This window comes from Eriocheir sinensis, chromosome 55 (assembly GCF_024679095.1).
Source record: "Eriocheir sinensis breed Jianghai 21 chromosome 55, ASM2467909v1, whole genome shotgun sequence".
In the NCBI taxonomy this organism is placed as follows: Eukaryota; Metazoa; Arthropoda; class Malacostraca; order Decapoda; family Varunidae; genus Eriocheir; species Eriocheir sinensis.
Genome location: NC_066563.1, coordinates 4,116,380 through 4,138,438, shown reverse-complemented (window position 1 = coordinate 4,138,438; position 22,059 = coordinate 4,116,380). Strand labels below are relative to the sequence as shown.

Genomic DNA, 22,059 nt, shown 5'->3' with positions numbered 1-22,059 from the left:
CCTTGAAATGATAGGTAATAAAAATAGTGATCCAGGTTCTTGGCCGTGCATAGTAACTCTTCCTTGATTGCTGCAGCAGACCAAGACCAGCAGCGTACATGATAAATTACAGAACAAAGAGCGCAATCCTGGTTCTCAGCCATGCTAGGAACACTTCTCAGTGGCCACAACAGACCATGACCACGTCCCATAACGCCCAGACCATGACCTCTCCTGCAATGCCCTTCAGGGTTTACATGAACTACAATACTCCGGTACAAGCCCAGCGGCTGCCTCAGCACTGCACCCACTACTCAGCTGAGGAGCCAACACCAGCAAACACGTCACATTACTAAGGGTTGGGGATGAACTATATAAAATTGTACATTACATTCAAGCCTTTTCTTTTCTTTTTTTCTTTTCCTGTTGCTGGAGAGTGTAAAAACGATCATACCACACTACTGACACAGAAAACCGAGAAAGACACACAACTTGTGAAATGAGGAGCAGCTCATTTCAGAGAGAAAAAATCACGTGGTGCGCACACACACACACACACCACTGCTTTCTTAGCAAAGTAGTACTGGAAACTTTATGAATAGCCGTGAGGATGATTGATGAAATTGAGGCACTGGTGGGAACCTCAGCACGACCGACCATCACCGTGACTCAACACCCAACTCAATTTTGCTTTGAATTGAAAACCTTCCATCCACTGAGGAAGATCTATCTACTATACCTAGATATTCCCATAAAAGCAGAGACAATACAGACTTACAACCCTGGATGTTGCCATTGCCACAGCGTAGAACAGTAATATCAGGGTGAAAACAATGTGGTTTGCTTCCAACATTCTGTCTGCCTCAAGTCCAGACCCAAAAGTGAGCCCCACATAAAGCCACACTCCCTACGCCAACTCTACGCACTCCATACGTCACTACAATATGAAACAGGAGATAAAACACACGTACAAATACGATTACATCCTTAACACCAGGTCTGATGTGTGTGGTATTTAAGCAAGGACAAATTGCCTGGCTCAACAAGACACAAATCTCAGTGAATTACCTGATGAAAGCTGACAAATTCAACCATATCTCGTAGTCTGTAATCTACCTTATCATTCACTGACCTTTTATGATTATAACAAACATATCCATTTAGTGATCTCACCGTACGCCACGTTCCATTGGGCTACCTGATGAGAAGTCTAGTCAGTATAAACCTAGGACTCCAGAACCCCTTAAGGACACTAATTCAAGAGTCAAAACTTTTCCCAGGATATTTCTAACACCTTTGGCAAGTTAGAACCTTTGTCATGACCAAAGCAGATCATAATTCTAGTCAGATTCAAGTACATAATAATTTTTTCTATGAGCTTCATTTTCTCTTTCCTCTCTATGTACTTAGCAAGGCTCTGCTGAACTGGGCATTTCAAGGCTGGTGCCAAGCTCAGAACACTGTAACTTTTGTATTATGTGAAACTATACCCCTTTCAGTTCTGGCTTGAGCACTGTGTTGTACAGAAGACCTGCAAGACTCTACAAAACCATGAAACACCCATGCATTCTTAAGGCATCAACTGCCGAGATACTTGCAACAACAGCTCATGCAATTTCACTGGTGAGAACAAGAAGCCAGACTGTGTTTAGCACCAATAAGATTCAACGGTTCCACAGCACAGTGGTGGGGACGAGGGGCAGCAGGTACGCTCACCCTGTCCGCCACTCCACTGTGAGGTGGCAGAAACCAGCAAGGAGGAAGAAACCAACTGTGAAGGACAACACTACACTTTCTTGAACTTCCAGGAATGATGAAGGGGAGACAAATGAAAGACACTAATGAAGGAAGGGAGGAGGACGGGTAGCAGGAGGACCTTGGAGATGCAAAAAGCCGTGTTTGTTAATATGTTCCCAAACTTCCAAAAAAGCGACTATTGGGCCAGAAACACCAACCAAGCAAAGCCACAACACTGCAGGGAGGGAGGGTGAGGTTAGATGAAGGGTTCCTTGAGGACAGGGTAGAAGAACTTTAGTCTAAACTGCAACAAGAAGCGCTTTACCTATCAACAACAACAAGCAAGGTAAACAATAAGAGTAATAATAATAATAGATAATAATGGAAAAAAGTATATAAAAAACGCCTCAGCCGACCTGGTTTCCTTTGTTCCACTGTTCAGTATTGTTTGGTATCTAACATCGCCTAACACACTGCCAGTTTGCGAATAAAAAAAAACTTCTATTATCCTTCCTAAATACACATGCGGGTTAGGATCACATTAAATACTTCGACGCGTAGAAAGAGAACAACTAAATAAATAAGGAATTAAAAGTAGCAGACGAGAATGCTAATGTAGTAATAGTAGTACAGTAACAAAAATAAATGTTGCCCAATCCATCTCATGAGAACCTTTAGCCTACATAGTAAGAGTTAACCCTTGAATCCACCAACTGCACACACACACACACACACACACACACACACACACACACACACATGAACGCACACACCCATGTACACACTGGCTCACACACATGCACACACGCTCACACCGTGCATCTAATTAAGAGGAATGGCGTAAAACAATGACAGACTGGCGATGGCTGGCAGGCAACGCTCCCAGCCACCCAACGTTCTTTGTACCCAACACAGCTACTGATGTTTACGTCAAAGAAATCACAGAAAGGACTAGTTTTTTTATCAAGATCAGTTACGCTGGCCATTAAAAACTAAAGCACACACACGCGTTAATACACAAGTGCATCGAGTCATAGTATAAAGTAGAAAAACGAGAAGGCGTAGCTCTGAAACGGAAGCAGCAGCAGCAATATTATTATTATTACGAGGGGCAACGCGCTAAATGTAAATGTAGTACGAGTAATCTATGAATTAATAAACGGAACATTGTGGAATCCTGCGACGATGCTGCTCTCTCACACACCTTTACGACATGGTACTCACATACACTTATAAACACAAATACACACACACACACACACATATACACTAACATTTACATCTCACACACACACTTCTGCCGCTGCCACCCTAAGATTTTTGTTCGACTACCCTATATCCGCAAATTCCACAGTCTTCCAAAACGCCAACGCACACAGAGACAGCTGATAACACGACGCTCGAGAGGCCAGCAAAAGAATACTGAACGACCTGTATAAGAAAATAGTCAACTTCTGAACAGAAGTCACATTGAAGTACAAATAAACAAACCAGCCACACGGAGACACCCATAACACATGCACACATTACGCATACTACACAAGACACATGACGCACTAGCTCAATACACTTCCCTTGTTAGCAAGAGTCAGTCAGGAAGGGAGAGAGACAACACAACACGCATTTTCAAGCAATACAGACTCGCCAAAACTCTCTCTCGATCAGTGGCATTCTTATGATTCAGCGATGATCAGCGTGTGAAACTGATCCTATACGTTATCAAGAATCCCTAACAATAAATGTGGAAACCATGCTTGCTTTGGAACATGCATATCAACTGAGGTGTATAGTGTAAAAAGAGCGACTTGGATTTTTATAAGTTTTGAGCAAATTTAGTTTTTAAAGAGGCTGACAAGACTCCACACACCACACGTCCCATGCCATCTGAGTTCAACCAAAAAATCACACAACTTTAGGCCTTTAATTCTACACAATGCAGTGAGAATTCAACCACCAGATGTCGCCAATAACAGAATACCATCTTCGTTGATTTGGTTGCCGCCTTTTACACTGAACGCCCCAATTCCTCTCCATGCATATGTTTGGTGAACTAGAAAAAAAGAGGAGACTGAAAGGAGTGGGTGCAGCGAAAGTGTTATTATGGCTGCAGACTTTGGAAATGTGAAGTGATGAACAGTTATCTTTCCAAAGGTTAGAGCGTGTTGAGGATTTTGTGAGCGGAAAAAGTAAGTTATGCTTATGTCTGGAAATATAAATGTTTAACTAGTGCTCTGAGAAATGGAACCGAGATGTAAAAATTAACTGTTGTGGAAATTAACTATTGTCAAGCTGTTGTCAAAGGGAACTATTGTCAAAAGGAAGTATTGTCCAAGAACCTACTGTCAAACTATTGTCAGCATAAACTATTGTCGAGAACTATTATCAAACTACTTATGTGAGCTATTGCCAAAGTATTGTCAATGTGAAGTACTGTCAACATGAACTACTGTCAAACTAGTGTCAAAATGTACTGTCCAACTACTGTCAAACTATTGTCAACCTGAACTACTGTCAAACTACTGTCAAAATGTACTGTCCAACTACTGTCAAACTACTGTCAACGTGAACTACTGTCAAAGTGAACTCTTGTCAAAACATCCATCCATAAACATTCATTTTCATACTTCAGTTCAAGTTTCCAAAGCAATATTTTCTTGTCATGAGTAAAATTAATGATCAGAACAGATCAAATAAACTGACCAACACATTCCCTAGCTGAGAGTGTGAATGGATGACAGAAATGCTGAAGGAGTTTATCTTGAAGTCTATGGGAAAAACATGACTGAAAGGAGTCTAAGTTTTTGGAATTGAAGGCAAAGTAACAAAGCAAGTCTCCATTTTAAAACAATTCACTAGACTCCAGAAAATGAAGCCCAAAAATGGGATACAGAAATGCTGAAGGGAGTTTATCTTGAAGTCCATGGGAAAAACATGATTGAAAGGAGTCTGTAAGTTTCTGGAGGTGAAGGGGACATAACAAAGCAAGTCTCCATTATAAAACAATTCACTAGACTCCAGAGAATGAAGCCCAAAATTGGAATACAGAAATGCTGAAGTAAGTTTATCTTGAAGTCTATGGGAAAAACATGATTGAGTCTGTAAGTTTCTGGAGGTGAAGGGAGAGTAACAAAGCAAGTCTCCATTTTAAAACAATTCAATAAACTCCAGAAAATGAGGCCCAAAAATGGAATACAGAAATGCTGAAGGGAGTTTATCTTGAAGTCTATGGAAAAAACATGATTGAAAGAAGTCTGTAAGTTTCTGGAGGTGAAGGGAGAGTAACGAAGCAAGTCTCCATTTTAAAACAATTCACTAACTCCAAAGAATGAAGCCCAAAATTGACGTACCATACTCCTGTCTCCGATGAATATTTGTGACCATTTGTGAAGACCCCGAACAGTTAGTGAACCCAAAGTGATAAATAAGACCCAACAGTTCCTCACCACACCAATAAATGAGATGGCAAAACAATAATAGAGTTACTCATTCACCATTAGTAATAAATAACAGTGTCACGAGCCATAACAAGAAACACACACACGCAAGAAAAACGTCCCACCAGACTGCACTCAGTATAAAGCGTCTGGCAAAGAATTACGCACTTCAGCCAGGCTCCACACGTTTCAGACTCAGCTCCTGGACACACGACAGACACAGGGAGGGCAACTGCAACAGAGGCTTTTTCAGGCACGACAGAAACACAAGACTCAAGGGACATATGAACTCAAAACGGACCTGCTCTGACCAACGCCACGCCACTCTTTCTCCTTCACTCTTGGCAGCAGCAGCAGCAGCGATAACGCCACTGACACTCACACGCAAGTTGAAAAAATACTGCTAGTAGTAAAATCGCCATGAGAAATTTAAACCTTTTCTGTACAAAAAAAGCCTTAAACTTCGGCTAAGGTTAATCAATCGAGAGACAGAAACCTGATGATGCTGTAGTGCATGATTATATTCCCAACACTCGAGTCCTTCCCAGAGGCTGACCGAACCACGGCAGCCCAGACCAAGCCTCAGGACCTACTTCAAGGGGGACAGCGTGGAAACTTCACTCCCCAACAAGCCCCCCGGCCGCTGGTGAGGCCCCCCCAGGTTCACTTTGCACTCCGACCCCGGGTGGCTGGAGTCACTGAAGTCCGTGGCAGCCTGACCCGCACCGCCATCACTTCCCTGGGACATGAGGGAACTGTCACTCACGTCCCCGATCCCTTGGCCCGCCCCGACGACCTCCGAGTGGCTGAACGACCCACTGGAGGACGAGGGGAGGTCAAAGCCAGCGAGGTTGTAGTTGTTCTCCTGCACGATGTTGGAGAGCGCCTGGGAGATGGTGTTGAGCTCCTGCTGGTTGAAGGACGAGGAGATGATGGAGTCGATAGGGATATTGCCGGCCACCAGCTCATTGAGTGTGGACTCATCGAGGCTGAGGGCCGTGCCTTCCTCGGTGAGCGGTGGCGTGGAGGATGAGGCGGGGTTTGGGGTTGGGGCAGGGGTGAGGGTGGTGGGACATGGGGAGGGGCTGTGGGTGGGTGTTGGGGACCTTCCTGAGTGGCTGGGCTCATCCCCTCGCTCGCTGCAGCTCCTCTGCTCCCCTTCAAGCTCCACCTTCTCCTCGGTGAAGTCGTTGGTCTTCCCCTCTGAAGGATAAAGGTCGTTCAAGGTCATATACTGATTACATGATTGTTAGAGATCTTACATTCACAGAAACCACAAAGAGACCAAAGAAATAGGAAACCAATGTTGGGAAGCTCTCAAGAACCTCCCCGATTGATTCCTGAATGTGAGGCGATTGAAAAAAATAAACGAGAGCTTTTATTAAGGTCAAGGATGAAAGAAGTTGCTGAGGTATTAGTTTTTGTAGTAAAGGAAGCAGCTCAAAAAAAAGAAATAATAATAATAATAATAATAATAATAATAATAATAATAATAATAATAATAATAATAATAATAATAATGAGAAAAAAAGCCTGCTGAACAGTGACCTTATATGGAAAAAAAATAAATAAAATGTTCAGAAGAGTAGCCAAAAGGGAGGTCAATTTCAGGTGTCTCGATATGCCTCATTTTAGCCCCAGTTCGGTGTTTACCCACCTGGAGCATCAAAGAGCTGCGTCAACTCGTGGTCCGGGATGCGGTTAAGGACATCCTGCAGGTCCCGAGGATCCAGGAGGCGGGAGGCAGCATCCAAGCCCTCCACCATGCCCTCCATGTCCTCCCCCAGCTCACTCTCCTCGTCAACCTCAGCCACAGAGTCTGGCGGGGGGAGGAAGACGTTAGAATGATGTCAAGTGAAAAAGGTTAAGGAAGGATATGCCTGTGTGTTCTGTGGCAATATGTATTAACCCCTTGACTGTGGATTTCCTACAAGACATCACCAAACTACAGGAATGGAACAAAAAGTGGCTGCTACAATTCAATGAAGAAAAATGCACCTTAGGAGGGGATATCCAGCATACCAATACCACATGGGAAAAACTACACTATCCACCACAGAGGCAGAGAAAGACCTGGGACTATATGTTACCAGGCTACCAGTGAAAGCCATATCCGTGCCAGTTGCAGCGGACAGGTTGAAAGCATTCGCCGTAAGCACTATTCATTTTGCTATACATCCACATTACCTGTACATGAAGCTGTGGAGAAGTGCGGCGAGGTCTGCGGGGTGGTCGGCGAGGGCTGGGGCGAGGAGAGGGACGATTGGCTGGCCATGGGGGGCCGCACGCTGGTGGAGGGGATGATGGAGGAACACGTGGAGTTGGAAGATCTCCGCCTCTTCTTGCTCCGCTTGCCGTACCTCGACAGAATTGGCATCTTATTCTTCTTCCGAGATCTCTTGGGCTTTGAGGTTTCATCTGTTGGTGTTCTGGCGACATTTTCCTGTGGGGACGACACAAACTTTAGGACAAAAAGGTCAGACTTTGTATAATAAAAGATTGCTTAGTGATTTATTTAGCATGAACGTAAACCAATAGCAAAGAGAAGTCTGTCTGTGTCTATAATACCTGCAATACACTGGTCCTATAGAGGGCAGAAAAGGATGCCACAGAAAAGACGAATTAACTAGAATCATCAAATTACTTTCAGGGCAAACTTTTCATCACTCAAAACAGAAAAACATGAACAGCTTGGCACCAACCTATGTTTTCTTTGCTATGGTTATTCTTTGTTGATTTATACCATAAGGGGCTGGCTATCAGGTGTTTGAAGATTCCCTTAACATAACCTAACAAAACCAACACAGTTACTATAGGTCTTGACTCAGAAAATTCAAATATGCTTCCTTACTAATGAGACTTTCTATACAGGTGTGAGAAGGATCATGTTACCTACCTGTGATTTGCTGTGCTTGTAACACAGTGGAAGCTCATGGGACACATCGAACACGGGCACCCGGCAGAGTGTGTTGTCCGGGTGGCGGGCGGTGCAGTGGGTGAACAGCTGCTGGTCCACGTTGTACATGATGTGGCGCATGCAGTGACGAGTGCCTGGCAGTGCAAGCTCCCGGCACTCCCCGTCGTGGTACGCACACGCTCGACGCACCAGCACCGACGACCTAAACCTGAAAGGGGACATAAAAGATTGTTCATGTCATCCTTAACCCCTTGACTGAGGATTTCCTACAAGAAGACATCCCCAAGCTACAGGAATGGAACAAAAAGTGGCTCCTACAATTCAATGAAGAAAACTGTAGTCATGCACCTTGGGAGGGGTAATCCTACATACCAATACCACATGGGAAACACTCCACTATCCACCACAGAGGCAGAAAAAGACCTGGGACTATATGTTACCAGGCTACCAGTGAAAGCCAAATCCATGCCAACTGCAGCAGAGGGTGTACAAGGCTCAGCAATTTTAAAGAGGCAATGTAAAAATTGAATTCCAAGAGGCGTACAGCATGTTCCCGAAGAAGCCGCCTGAGAGGTGTACAGCAGTTTATGGGTTAAGTTAGGTTAGGTTAGGTTGCAGCAGCTCCCACAGAGACATTCAGATTTGTCTAAAGAAAAAGTAAAGTAACCTCTGAAAACTTGTTACATATTGAAAACAGTGTTACATATTGTAACACTGAAAGTACTATGTGTTGCGGAAGCTCCCAATCTCACGCAACACAAATACAAAATACGAAACCCTGAAAAAGAGGAATTCAGATTTGTCTATAATGAAAAGTAAAGCTACATCTGAGAACTATGGGCAATACGTAACACTGATGGTACTATGTGTTGCGGCAACTACTAATCACTAGCATAAGACCATAGGACAGCCCGACACTCACCTAGATTTTAATTTTGGAGATTCCTGGTGTGGCTGGGAGGAGCGGTAGAGGCAGCAGGCAGCAGCAGTGAGGCGCGGGTGGGTACGGGCCGTCTCCACCAGCAGCCGAGTGAGCCCCCCGCGCCGGGCCACCTCCTTCGCCCGCATCTCACTCCTCGTCCGAGATGCTGACACCTGCATCCAAACAAGACACGTTGCGATGAGTCAGTGTGTGTGTGTGTGTTAGGGTGATGTGAAGATGAGTGTGAGATGAGAGATATGGATAGTCAAGAATAAGACCAAAACAAGTCTCACACACACACACACACACACACACACACACAAACAAACAAACAATTAGAATGAATTAAAAGAAGTGGTGGAGGTAAATACTAAATAGTATGTGGAAATATAGGGAAAAACTGGACAAAAAGAGGCACAGAGACAAAACCACACACAAACACACACACACTCACACACACACTCACACACACACACATACACACACACACACACACACAGAAGCGAGAAGACGTGGACATACGAAGTGGAGAACAACAATCTATTTGTCAGTCAAAAGGGCCCAAGCAACAGCTAAGTTATTTGAGTCCCGTCTCATAGCAGTTCAGAAATTGAGAGGATTATGAAAGAGTGAGAAGCGATAAGTAAAGCGGGGAGGAGGAGAGGAAGAAGGTTGGATGGAAGGTAAACAAAGACTCTAGATGGCGGACTCTCTGGCGGAGTCTCCTAATCAACGGGGAGAGGACTTGGGGAAGAGTTTTGACGGCTTCACGCCAAAATCAACAATGGAACCAGTACAGTGGAAAACAATAAACAAAGTGGAGCAGGACTGTGACAAAATAGTGATAGAAATGAGGAAGTTGAGAGCAGAGTTTGGGGAAGTAATTCAGGCACTGACCAAAGTAAAAAAGAGAGATGATGAGGCAAGGAGAAGAGACGAGGAGACAAAAAAATGGAAGAGAACTTAATAGAAGAAATAATTAAATTGACAAAGGAACAGCTGGAGAACCAAAAAGAAATAGTGCAACTGAAGATGTAAAAATTAAAAAAGGACCATGAGATACAAATTTTGAAAATGGAAAGAGAGATTAGTGTGATAGGGACAAACGAAGACATGGAGAAGAAGAAGGAAAAAATTGTAAAAAGAGAGGTAGCAAAGAAGATAGGAAATGATCAGCAGACTGTGGGTAGGGTAGGCGGTGGCCGAGTGATTAGCGTGCGGGCCCCACATTCACCATGCCATGGACGACGTCGGTTCAAATCCGCTCGCTACCACCTGGGATTTTTCAGTCACCGCCAAGTGGCCTAAGACAACCCACATGCTGTCCTGAAGACCACCCATCAACCCGGACTCTAGAAGAAACGTCCAAGTGAATCAAGAATGAGTTCCGGGGGGCAGCATGAGCCAAGCATAAATGGCGCCACTATAAAAATTGCCTGCGCCATGAAAGGCTTGGGCCAACCACCAGGTCCCTGAAGAAAGCCTACCGGTGCTACAGGCAAAGACGTAAAAATTTTTTTAAAAAAATATATAATTAAAAAGTAGAGGAAAAGATTAAGGATGTGGTCAATGATGAATTGAAGGAGTGGAGAAGTGAAAAAGACAAGGAAAAAACAAGGTTTAGGGAAATTCTAGACCAACAGCAACATGAACAGAGGCGCTATAGGCTGGCACGTAAAAATAAAAAAATAAATAAAATAAAATAAAGTGAGGAGAAATATGTCAGAAGATGAAAGAATGAAAGCAGAGGAAATGATAAATGAAGCAAAAAAGAGAAATGATGAAAGATCAGAAGAAGAAAATAAGAATTTTTGGGGGAGAATAAAGAACGAAAAACTGATGAAGTGGTGGATAGGAGGTGAAAGGAGAGAGTAAGGGTGTTGATAGAAAGAGGGGAAAAAGGGAAAAGGGAAGAAAGGTTTAAAGATTGTGTACACAAACATAGATGGTCTTCTATCAAAGAAAATTGAACTAACTTATTATTTAAGGGAGTGATCCAGATATAATATGTATATTTGAAACAAAGCTTGTAAAAGAACTGGAACTTGAGCTGGAGGGAAAGAGCAAGTACAACATTTGGAGAAAAGATTGGAAAGAAGGAAAGGGAGGAGGAGTGATGATAATGAGGAAACAAAACTTGAACATGACTGAAGTGGGATATGGAAATGACAGTGCGGAGGTGATGGCTGTGCAGGTACTGGTAAAAAGGTGGAGAGAAGAATAACATAATAACAGCCTATGTCCCCCCTAAAACCAAAAGTTGGAATGAAGTAAGATATAACGCTTAAGTGCAAAGTGTTATGGAAATGGGGAAAAGTAAAAAAAGACCAAGGAAAACATACAGGATGGGAGAGGAAAATTTAAAGATGGTACATGAAGAAAAAGATTTTGGAGTAATGATGCAAGACACACTATCCCCAGGAGAGCACATAAACAAGCTGTTTGGAGAAACTTACAAGATGACGCAAAATATAAGGGTATCATTCCATTTTATGTACAAAGAAATGAAGAAAATAATAACAACAATAATAACACCAGAGCTTGAATATGCTGCAGTTGTGTGGTCGCCTCATAAAAAGAAAGATATCAGAAAGCTGGAAAGGATACAGAGAACTGCAACTATTATTGTGGTACACTTGATAGCAACGATGCCCGTGAGCCACTCGCAGCACTTATTGCTACTCTTTCAGTCTCTCCCACACTCTCATCATGAAAGGAAGCACTGAGTGATTTGGACGTGTCCGATTCCCTGACCGCTTCCCACAGCTCGGTCACCTCAACGTCACGAGTATTACCAGTCCACACTAGACGACACGTTTTTGTTCTTGTTCTTATTAGTTGTCTTATTTTTGGTCTTGTTCTTGATTATAAATAGAGAAAAATAAAATAAAATACATGAAGACAGATTGAAGGAGATGGACTTGATGACACTTGAACTGATTATGCTGTATAAGTTGGTAAATAAGTTTGATGTGGTGGATAGAGATGATCTCTTCTTAACTGCGAGAACGCAGGAGCTGAGGGGACATGGGAAGAAACTTAATAAAGGAACCTGTTTGAGTGACTTAAAAAAGTATAGTTTTCCACACAGAAGTGTTAACACATGGAACAGCTTGCGGGAGGAGGTGGTGGAGGCGAACAGTGTCCAACAAATGAAGGAAAGGTTGGATGAATGTAGATATGGAGACAGAACTATTAGAGCTTAGCTCAGGCCTGGTAGACTACAAATAGATAAATAAACACACACACACACACACACACACACACACACACACACACACACACACACCTGTCTTCTGCAGGAGGCGAGGGCAAGGGCCAGGGTGACGGAGCGCTGGCAGACACTGGAGCTGGCGGTGAGCCGCGGCAGGTGAGGCAGGTTGTGGGGGTGAGTCCAGCTCGGCTCCCAGCTTTGGTATGTGAGGTGGGCACCGTCGGTCGGGTCCAGCCAGCCCTGCTGACTACCACACAGCTCCTCCACGTCGCTGCTCTCACTCTCCTCACTCGTCTCAATGCCTGAAGAGCAGCAAGAGTGTTAGTGTCACAAGCAACCTTATTTTTTTTACAGGAAAGGAGGCAGCATTACTATGAAGAAGAAGAGGAAGAAGAAGATGAGGAAGAAGAAGAGGAAGAAGAAAAACAAGAAGAAGGGGGAGGAGGAAATGTAACCAGTAATAATAGTAGGAAGAGGAGGAAAAAGAGAAGGAAGAAAGGGAGGAGGAGGGGAAGGAGGAGGAAAAAGAAGATAATCCTAATAAAATGTAGTATGCCACAAATTGCTAAAATGTTGCCTTGGTGGAAATGCACTTTTAAAGAACAAACTAAACTACTACAGAACAAACTAACTAACTCAAAAACTAACTAACTGAAGGAATGACTAACTAACAATCTAACTAAAGGGCAAACTAACTAACTATCTAACTGAAGGACACACTGAACAAGGCCACTCAGCTACTCACCTAAGGGAAAGAGATCTGATTTATAAGCGTAATGTTTTTCCCGAAGTGCATGGACCCGTAAGAGAGGCTGGGGGAGCGAGGCAGCAGCTGCACTAGAGAGGAAGGACTGCGGAGGCCGACGGGGAGGCAGCGTCACCACCCGGGGCTCCTGGGACGACAGGCTGGCGGGGTGGGGGGCAGTGGTGGAGGGGGAGGTGACTAGACTCCTGCTTGAAGACATACTGGAGGAGGAGGTGGACGAGGAGGAGGAGGAGGAGGCTGGAAGAGAAGAATGTGTAAAGAAATTTTGACGACTAAGAACACAACAGTAACTCGTTCTATTCACACCACAGAATTACTTACCTTTCAGGGTCTTCAACTACTCAAATTTGTAAAAAAAAAGGCAGCAAATTTATAACCTAGACAGGGACAACATACCCTACTTCATTACTTAACTTATAGGGCTTTCAACTAACTCAATTGATCTTTACAAAGGTCCCACACAAACATCAACTTCTACAGATATTAGTAAATTAACTAAATTTATAACCTAGATACAAACAATGCAACTTACTCATTACTTAACTTCTAGGGCCTTCAACTCAATCTATCTTCAGCCGCTAAAGGACTGGAGGCGGCTATAGCCGCTTTACCGGGGAAGGGCCGGAGGCGGTTATAACCGATTTCCTATTTATAGGCAAAATTTAGCTACTTTTCGCCTTTTATCGTGGTACACTCGATGGTAACAATGCCCACGAGCCACCCGCAGCACTTATCGCTGCTCTTTCAGTCTCTCCTACACTCTCATCATGGAAGGAAGCACTGAGTGATTTGGACGTGTCCGATTCCCTGACCGCTCCCCACCGCCCGGTCACCTCAACGCCACGAGTATTGACAGTCCGCACTAGACGACACGTTTTTGTTCTTGTACTTATTATTTGTCTTATTTTTGGTTTTGTTCTTGATTATAAATAGAGAAAAATAAAACAAAATACTAGATTGTAATGTGTGATTATTATTTTTACCATATCTACTGCACAAACTAGGCTATAATGGCTCTCACACTTCACTGTAGGGCATAAACAAGATGGAAAGGTCTGCTAGCCACACACAAGAGGGGCAGTATAGCATGGAAGGAGCAAATCGGACACATGGCGCGCTCACCCCAAAAGTCTCTCGTATTCAACTCGCTGTTTCTCCGTAACCACGTAGAGACTTTTGGATGGCATCATTAGAAAGAGGATGACTTGATGGTTAGTACAAAATATATCTTATTTACTCGTGCAATGTAGGTAAAGCGTAGAGAGTGTGTGAATACAGGAAATTTTCGGGGTTTAGCGCAGGAAGGCCAGTCCCAGCAGTACCAAAAATACAGCCACCCCTGGTCCTTTAGGGGTTAATGAACGTCCCAAAGAAATGCAAATTTGTATATAAGTTGCTGAGTTGATAACCAACACACAGACTACATAACTTAAGCCCGTATTTTTAAACGTCACGGGATCTCAGTTCACCTATTTGAAAAGCCTCTCTATAAGAAGTTGCTGAGGTTTTCATGGACTGTTTTATGATGTTAGTGATAGTTTTACGCAACTTCTGCATCTTGAACAGGAAAGTGACCCATGAAAACCCTGTTAATCTTCTGTGGCCTTGGGAAATAGTCATAATGGGAGCCCGATATGTTTAAGAATATGGACCTTAGTCTCAACGAATCCACAATGAGTAATAATCTTGGTCTGGTACTCACATGCAGAGAGAGGAAGAGGCCTTGTGGTGGCTGGTTGAGGTAGCCTTGAGTGGTGGTGGTGGTGGTGATGGTGGTGGTGATGATGGTGATGGTGGTGGTGGTGGTTGTGGTGGTGCTGGAGGCTTGAGCCAGGCGAGGCCACATGGCGCTGCTGACTACTGCTGCCTCCTCCTACTACTACTCCTCCTACTACTGCTGCTGCTCCTCCTCCTCCTCCTCCTGCTCCTCCTCCCCCTCTCAGCTGTTCCTCCAATATACTACTGCTGTTAGGAGCACTGCTGTTATTGTTGTTGTTTTTTATATTACTGGCACTCCTGGGTATACTTGGTCCCTTGCCCGGCACCGAGGCATGGCCCTGCCCCGCAGTAGTCTCCGGCCGCCCCCCCGACCGCCCATGGCTGCCCCGCCTCTGTCCCCGGTCCCCACACTTAACCCTGGAGCGAGAGGAAGCCTTGGGGCTTCCTGCAAGCTTGGCGTTTGGCACTCCACTGCCCAGCTTGGCGGACACCAGGCCCTTGGTGTTGTTGAAGATCTGGCCCGTGGACACCACCTTGATGCGGGAGTCATCCGTCACAGTCTCCAGCTTCTTGAGCGGCCCAGGCGCCAGGTTCTCCCGCAGGGTGATGCCGTTCTTGTGGACGCTGGTCCCCTCGCCCGGCCCCTGCTTGGTCAGGCCCAGCTTAGCCGACAACTCCGGGTAGAGCTTGGTCATGTCGAAGCCGGAGCTCCTGTGCTCTGAGGTCTGGAGTGGGGTGGAGTTGGCACAGTTTGGCTTGGAGGAGTCGGCCTGCCCCCCTCGCTGCTGAGAGCCCAGGGAGCCCCCCAGCCAGCCCCCCCAGCGCTCCCGGCCCCGGCTGGGCAGCAGGGCTCCAGAGGTGGCTGGGGACAGGGGCGTGGAGATGGGCGGGGCCGTGCTGCCGAGCCGCTTGGGGATGACTGTTAACACAACATTTATCACTGTCTAATATCTAGCTGCATGCCTGCCAAGTGTTAGGGCTCATTAGGACAAAGGGACGTGCAAGGAAAGCTCCGCTCCTTCTGCTCCAAAGAAACTCAAGACAAAAACTTTCACCTGATGCCGTGACACAACAAAAGGGAGAAAACTTATGCACATCCGTTAATTTTGTTCAGTGAGTATTAGCAGGCTATTTATAGTTATAATATAAAAAATATCTACCAGATATACACTTTATATATATATATATATATATATATATATATATATATATATATATATATATATATATATATATATATATATATATATATATATATATTTTTTTTTTTTTTTTTTACCAAATAGGGCTAAAGCTTATCTTCAAACTGAATAAATAATTGAATGAAATAATCTAATGTGAGCAGACATGTCAGATGCAATATGAAAATAGAATAATTAAAATAAATATGAGTAATAATGAATGTATATACATAATATAGGTCGCTATTATCTATTCTTTGTATATGCAACAATTAAAGCTTTCTTATAATCCTCAGTCACACTGAGTAAATTATTTTGTTATGTTCAGTAAATTAAGTTATTTTTCTTTAAGACAACTCAAAACAGTACTTTCTAGTTTAACAACCACCAACTTAGTAATGATAATAATGGATTTTACCTGATTTAGTCAGATTTGACAATTAATTTGACACAGCACAAACAAATCAACATCACCTGGAAACATAAATAACTCTTCTAGGATGTACATCAAGCAGTGACTCACCTTGTGCCTTGGGGACATCTCTGAGGGGTGTGTGTGGGGCATGGGGGGGCAGGGAGGGGGACTGGGAGGGCAGGGGTAGGGGGTGGGGTGCCTGGGGGCCTTGAGGAGCCGGGATGACCTGTTGCTGTCCTTCCCGGGTGGTCTGTTGTAGGGCGTGGCCACCGTTGGGCCGCGGCGGCCGTCCGTGGTGCCCGTTGAGGATCTCTGCCCCTCGCGCCCGCTTGCCCGCCCCCTGACGGCTGCCGCCCACACTGCAAAGACACAAATCATGAGTCAACGCCAAACACACATACATCCCCATATTTGTACACCTTTCAACAACTCACAGTCTCTCACCAGTCACTAGCTACTGAGGCACCAATCATGACCCAATGCCAAACAATCCTATGTTCTCTTATCTATACACCTATCAACAAACCCATGTGATCTCACCAGTCTTTTCCAAAGCTTCCTTATCATACTGCTGTCCTATTTCCCTGACTCATCTCTATCTCTATCAGAGCCAATGCAACTATAGTCCAACCATTTCAAATAATCAAATTGGGCATTCGATTCTGCAGGTCCTTTCCTCCCCTGTGCTCTGCCACACGGTCCCAACACCTATTTTTCCCTCTCATATGTTACCTATAGCTAACATATGAGGGGAAGGGAAAGGTATTGGGACTGTGTGGCAGAGCAGAGGGGAGGAAAGGACCCACGGAATCGAATGCCCAAACGAACAATTTGAAATGGTTGGACTATAGACAGGCTTTCATGTTGTGTTCCTTTACCACCATCCAATGCCTATACTCTTATCCAAGTTCTGTGCCTATAAAAGCATAAAGATTACTCTATATATCTAATATATCTATATCTACATCTATATTTTTCATTTTTTGCATTATGTCTTATTCATAATTTGCACAACTGTGCATTATTTTTAATCACTTATCTTAAAACTAACATAAAATCTAAATAACAGAATCATATTATTTCCATACTTCCCCCCAAAAGAGGCAATATGTATTAACACATTTTCCTCAAACAAACAAATACAAAACACCACTTCTAACACCAACTAAATGTTTGAAGGGTCAAATTTTACATTATCTAAGAGATAAAAAGAAAAAAAATTAAGTGCATAAATCATAACCTGCTTAAGTGGTTCCCTGGGTGAGGTTACTTGTCTGTCTGGGTGTGAGGTGTGCAGGTGAAGGTACAGGCATCACTCACCTTGGTAGTGGGGGCTGGGCCCAAGCGGGGGGGAGGAGGGGAGGCAGGCGGGGGCTCTCCTGCATCATGGCTACCACACTGGGGTCCCGCTCCCCTGAAAACAACTTGGCATTAAAACTACTCAATGGCACTGTCAGAACTGGGGCACTGTGACCAATTTGTACGCACTATCTTAATTCGTACCTAAATGTTAAATGTAGGCAGACTGGGAGGGCCAATGGTACTGTCAGAGCTGGGGTAATGTGACCAATTTGTATGCAATTTTTTCATTTGTACCAAAATCAGAAAGGTGAGTAGTTTAAGAAGGTCAATGGCACTGTCTGAACTAGGGTATCATGAGCAATTTGTACACACTATTTTACTTCGCACTAAAACAGAAAGGTAGGTAGGCTGGGAAAGTCATTGCCCATGATTATTATCATTCTGTCAGTTGAAGTTTTTATGGAGACAGATTTAAACATTATTTGGATGGATATATAATTTTTTTAAGTTAAGAGAGGGGTTAGGTTAGCTCAGACCAAGGTACACGTTTTCGTACAAAACGTCAGACTCATTCCCTACTATTGTGAGAGGGATATACCTACAAACATATATTTTCCTCTACTATTGTGAGAGATTTGAATATTATTTGTATGAACATACCTACAAATATACATGAGGGAATAGGTTAGCTTGTAGGGGTAAATGTGCTTGTATAAATAAAACTTGTCCCTACCACATACATAGCCTAGAGTGCAGAAAGAATAAGTTAGGGTAAAAAATATATTGGTAGTTTTCCAAAATCACAAATTTTTCCTGGTAAAACTATAGAATTACACCCAACTCAAGAATATGTCTTACCACTTTACAACAAAAAGCCACAAACTGTCACTCAGCACTCTCTTACGCTAACATAACCCAGCAGTGACCTAACAATCAGTACTAACCTATCACCATGTAAAAAATAACCACTTGCTACGAAGACTACTTTACCCAACAAACACTAAAATAGTAACCTAACACTTTATCATATTACCCCTACGTCACCTAACTTATACATACCTAAAAAAAAAAAAGGATTCTGCAATGGAAACAGTGATGAAATTAACGATATGCACGTTAAAGCATGTCCGAGAGAGTAGTGTTAAGCCCTTAAAGTGAGCCGGGTGTAATTCTAGAGTTCTGCAGTTTCCTCAAGTTGTTAAGAAGGGGGGAAAAACAAGACAGGAAATCAGAAAAAAAAACACTCATTAACACCAGCCACTGAGCACCTTTGACAGTAAACACAAAAACACACTCAGGAACGCAACAGAGAGACTTAGAGAAACACAATAAATAGGGAAACACAACAGGGAAAATAGGTGTATTGGAGGGTTGCCGAGAATTATAGCAGGGGAAACACACCTTATTTTCTGCCTTTCCAGCCTCATTTAACACATCCCACAGGTTAATTAGGACCCCAATGACACTTCAGGAAACACAATAAATAAGGAAACACAACAGGGAAAATATGTGTTGTGGAGGGTTGCCAAGAATTATAGTAGGGGAAACACACCTTATTTTCTGCCTTTCCAGCCTCATTAACATATCCCACAGGTTAATTAGGACCCCAATGACACTTCAGGAAACACAATAAATAAGGAAACACAACAGGGAAAATATGTGTAGTGGAGGGTTGCCAAGAATTATAGTAGGGTAAACACACCTTATTTCCCGCCTTCACAGCCTAATTAACACATCCCACAGGTTAATTAGGACCCCAATGACACTTCAGGAAACACAATAAATAAGGAAACACAACAGGGAAGATATGTGTTGTGGAGGGTTGCCAAGAATTATAATAGGGGAAAAAACGCCTAATTTCCCGCCTTCCCAGCCTCATTAACATATCCCACAGGTTAATTAACACCCCATAGATACCCTGGGAGGCCTCATGCACCTGTGGGAGCCCTGGAACACCGCGTAACACACCTGCAATTAACACCAACAGGTCATAACACTGAGGGGCGCCCACCTAATCCAAGCCTTAAACACGTAATAGAAAGCCTTGAAGAGGGTAATTTAAGCCCGAGATTCTTTGATTCAGGGAAATGGTACTGAAAATGACACTTTAAATACCCCCTCATACCCCCCCCTGCCCCCCTCAACAGGTCATGACCCACCCAATGCCTCCCCTATGCAAGCCTTAAACAAGACGTAGTAAGCCTTGAAGGAGGTCATTTAAGCCCGAGATTCATTTTTTAAGGGAAATGTCACTGTAAATACCCCCTCATGACCCCCCAGCCCCCTGAGGATCGACACAGGGGGAGGTCAAGGGGGGCGTAACCATGGCAACCTGTCCCCCCTGCCATGGCCTCCCTACCCATTATCTAGTCGACTTATTTCAAGGCCGTATTTCTCCCATTTCCCCTTGCCTATTTCCCTGGATTGTACCTGCGCCACGTTCTTGAGTCCTTAAACTTCCTTGTCCATGCAGGAGGAGGCGGAAAGAGGCCGAGGAAGCCGTAAAATCGAGGAGAAATGTGAGGGGGAGAGGCTGGCTGGGGCGGTATTTTCACTCCTCAATTCTGACCGTCTGGCTGACCTGACCTGACCTTTACCTTGTCCTGGCGCATTTTTAAGCCGCCTAGATCCTGCGGGGGTCGAACTGGTGGCCGCGGGAAGGCGAGAAGATGGTAAACTGACGAGGGTTTCTTGGGGCTGAGGAATGGCGGCCGCGCGGCAATAATGGAGGGTGTTAGTGCTTGGCCAGGTCCGCCCCGCCACCCTGACTTCTCCCTCAATTTCCCTTCCCCACGCCATAATTAAAGGGTTATCGAGCTCGTCCCCGCTCCCAAAATGTACTTTAATACTTCATCGTCACATAGGCGTCATGTTTGAAGAATAACATCCCCGCGTTTAGGAGATATTGGCGTTCTTGTGGGCAGCCCTCACTCAGGCGCATCTGCGGGTGATTTGCGGGCTTCTAGGTTAAGCTTTTAAACCCTTAATTAGGGGATTTTAGCTGCTCTCGTCCATCTATAAAGCTTTATTTAGGTCTAAGCTTGTGTTTTAAGGTGGCAGGGTTCATGGGGAAGGTCAAAGTAGGGAGATATTTGACGTATTACCGGGGGACTACTTCCTCTCGCGCCTGTGTAGAAAGTCACCCCGCCAATTTTGAGTTCCCGGAAAGGCGTATTTGCGTATTAAGTGTCAATTTGGAGCTCCCAGACTGGCGTATTTGTCTATCTAGGGTCAGTTTGTCTATTTCAGGTCATATTCCGAGCTCCCAATCCGGTATATTTTTCTATTAAGGGTCATTTATAGTGGTCAGATTGACGTTTTTGCGTATTTATGGTCATTTTGTTAATCTTGAGTCATATTTTGAGTTCCCTGAATGGTATATTTAGTGTTATAGGGTCATATTTAGTTTCGAGAATGGCGTAATTGTCCATTTAGGGTCATTTTGTTTATGTAATGTCATATATTTTGAGTTCCCAGACTGGCGTATCTATCTATTTAAGTTCATTTTGAGTGTCCAGAATGGCGTATTTGCGTATTTAAGATCGATTTTGAAATACCAGACTGGCGTATTTGTCTATTTAATGCCATTTTTTTTAGTTCTCGGAATGGCGTAATTGCGTATATTCAATTTTGAGTTTCCAGAATGGCGTATTTGTCTATTGAGGGTCAAATTTTACAACTTTGGATATGATCATTATTGGGTCAAGTGTTCTTTAAAGTTCCCAGAATGGCATATTAATCAGGTTATGTATTTAAGTCTATATTTGCCAAGTGTATTTGTTAAGCGTATTCACCAGGTCAAGTGTATTTGTCTAGTGTATTTAGCAGGTCATGTGTATTTGTCAAGTGTATTTAGCAGGTCAAGTGTATTTGTCAAGTGTATTTAGCAGGTCAAGTGTATTTGTCAAGTGTGTTTAGCAGGTCAAGTGTATTTGTCAAGTGTATTTAGCAGGTCAAGTGTATTTGTCAAGTGTATTTAGCAGGTCAAGTGTATTTGTCAAGTGTATTTACCAGGTCAAGTGTATTTGTCAAGTGTATTTACCAGGTCAAGCTTGGTGTATTTGTCAAGTGTATTTACCAGGTCAAGCTTGGTGTATTTGTCAAGTGTATTTACCAGTGTATATACCAGGTAAAGTGTATTTGTCGAGTGTATTAATTAAATACACTCGACAAATACACTTGACCTCTGGTACAGGTCAAGTGTATTTGCCAAGTGTATTTATCAGGTGTATTTACCAGGTCAAGTGTATTTATCAAGTACATTTATCGAGTACAATACGAAATTAAATAAAATAATAAAATAATAGATACACAGTGAAGATAAGCGACTTACAAGAAAAGCAGAGACGAAGAAAATGAAAGAAAACTCACACACCCATAAACAAATACAAAATAGTTCAATAAAAAGAAAAAAATAACTAAATACAATACATATAATACATAAAATAATAAAATAACACATGCATGAATCCT

The 22,059-nt window shown here is 43.5% G+C and overlaps 1 protein-coding gene across 4 annotated transcripts; it reads right to left on the bottom strand.

The window, feature by feature from the left end:
* Nucleotides 1-2,807: 2,807 nt before the first annotated feature.
* Nucleotides 2,808-20,366, bottom strand: LOC126983923 (uncharacterized). 4 transcript variants are annotated; one of them, XM_050837146.1, is made up of 11 exons: nt 20,184-20,366; nt 17,605-17,698; nt 16,393-16,643; nt 14,672-15,607; nt 12,949-13,206; nt 12,279-12,505; nt 8,990-9,162; nt 8,047-8,275; nt 7,338-7,611; nt 6,808-6,969; nt 2,808-6,353 (listed from the first exon to the last, which is right to left on the bottom strand). In XM_050837146.1, the coding sequence occupies exons 2-11, from the start codon at nt 17,670-17,672 to the stop codon at nt 5,740-5,742; spliced, it is 3,192 nt and encodes a 1,063-aa protein (XP_050693103.1). In that variant the 5' UTR covers nt 17,673-17,698; nt 20,184-20,366; the 3' UTR covers nt 2,808-5,739. The 4 variants fall into 4 exon arrangements, with proteins under 4 accessions (XP_050693103.1, XP_050693104.1, XP_050693106.1 ...); XM_050837147.1 differs by having other exon boundaries at nt 7,338-7,593; nt 20,184-20,363; XM_050837149.1 differs by lacking the exon at nt 20,184-20,366 and adding an exon at nt 20,017-20,144.
* Nucleotides 20,367-22,059: the final 1,693 nt, after the last annotated feature.

What these genes read in the sequence shown, in the direction of transcription:
- LOC126983923 (XM_050837146.1), bottom strand. Translation starts at nt 17,672, where the DNA reads ATGATGCAGGAGAGCCCCCGCCTGCCTCCCCTCCTCCCCCCCGCTTGG. An exon ending in ATCAGATCTCTTTCCCTTAG is followed by an intron (nt 12,506 to 12,948) that starts GTGAGTAGCTGA and finishes GCTGCTCTTCAG; the next exon opens with GCATTGAGACGAGTGAGGAG. An exon ending in TCGCCTCCTGCAGAAGACAG is followed by an intron (nt 9,163 to 12,278) that starts GTGTGTGTGTGT and finishes GTTTGGATGCAG; the next exon opens with GTGTCAGCATCTCGGACGAG.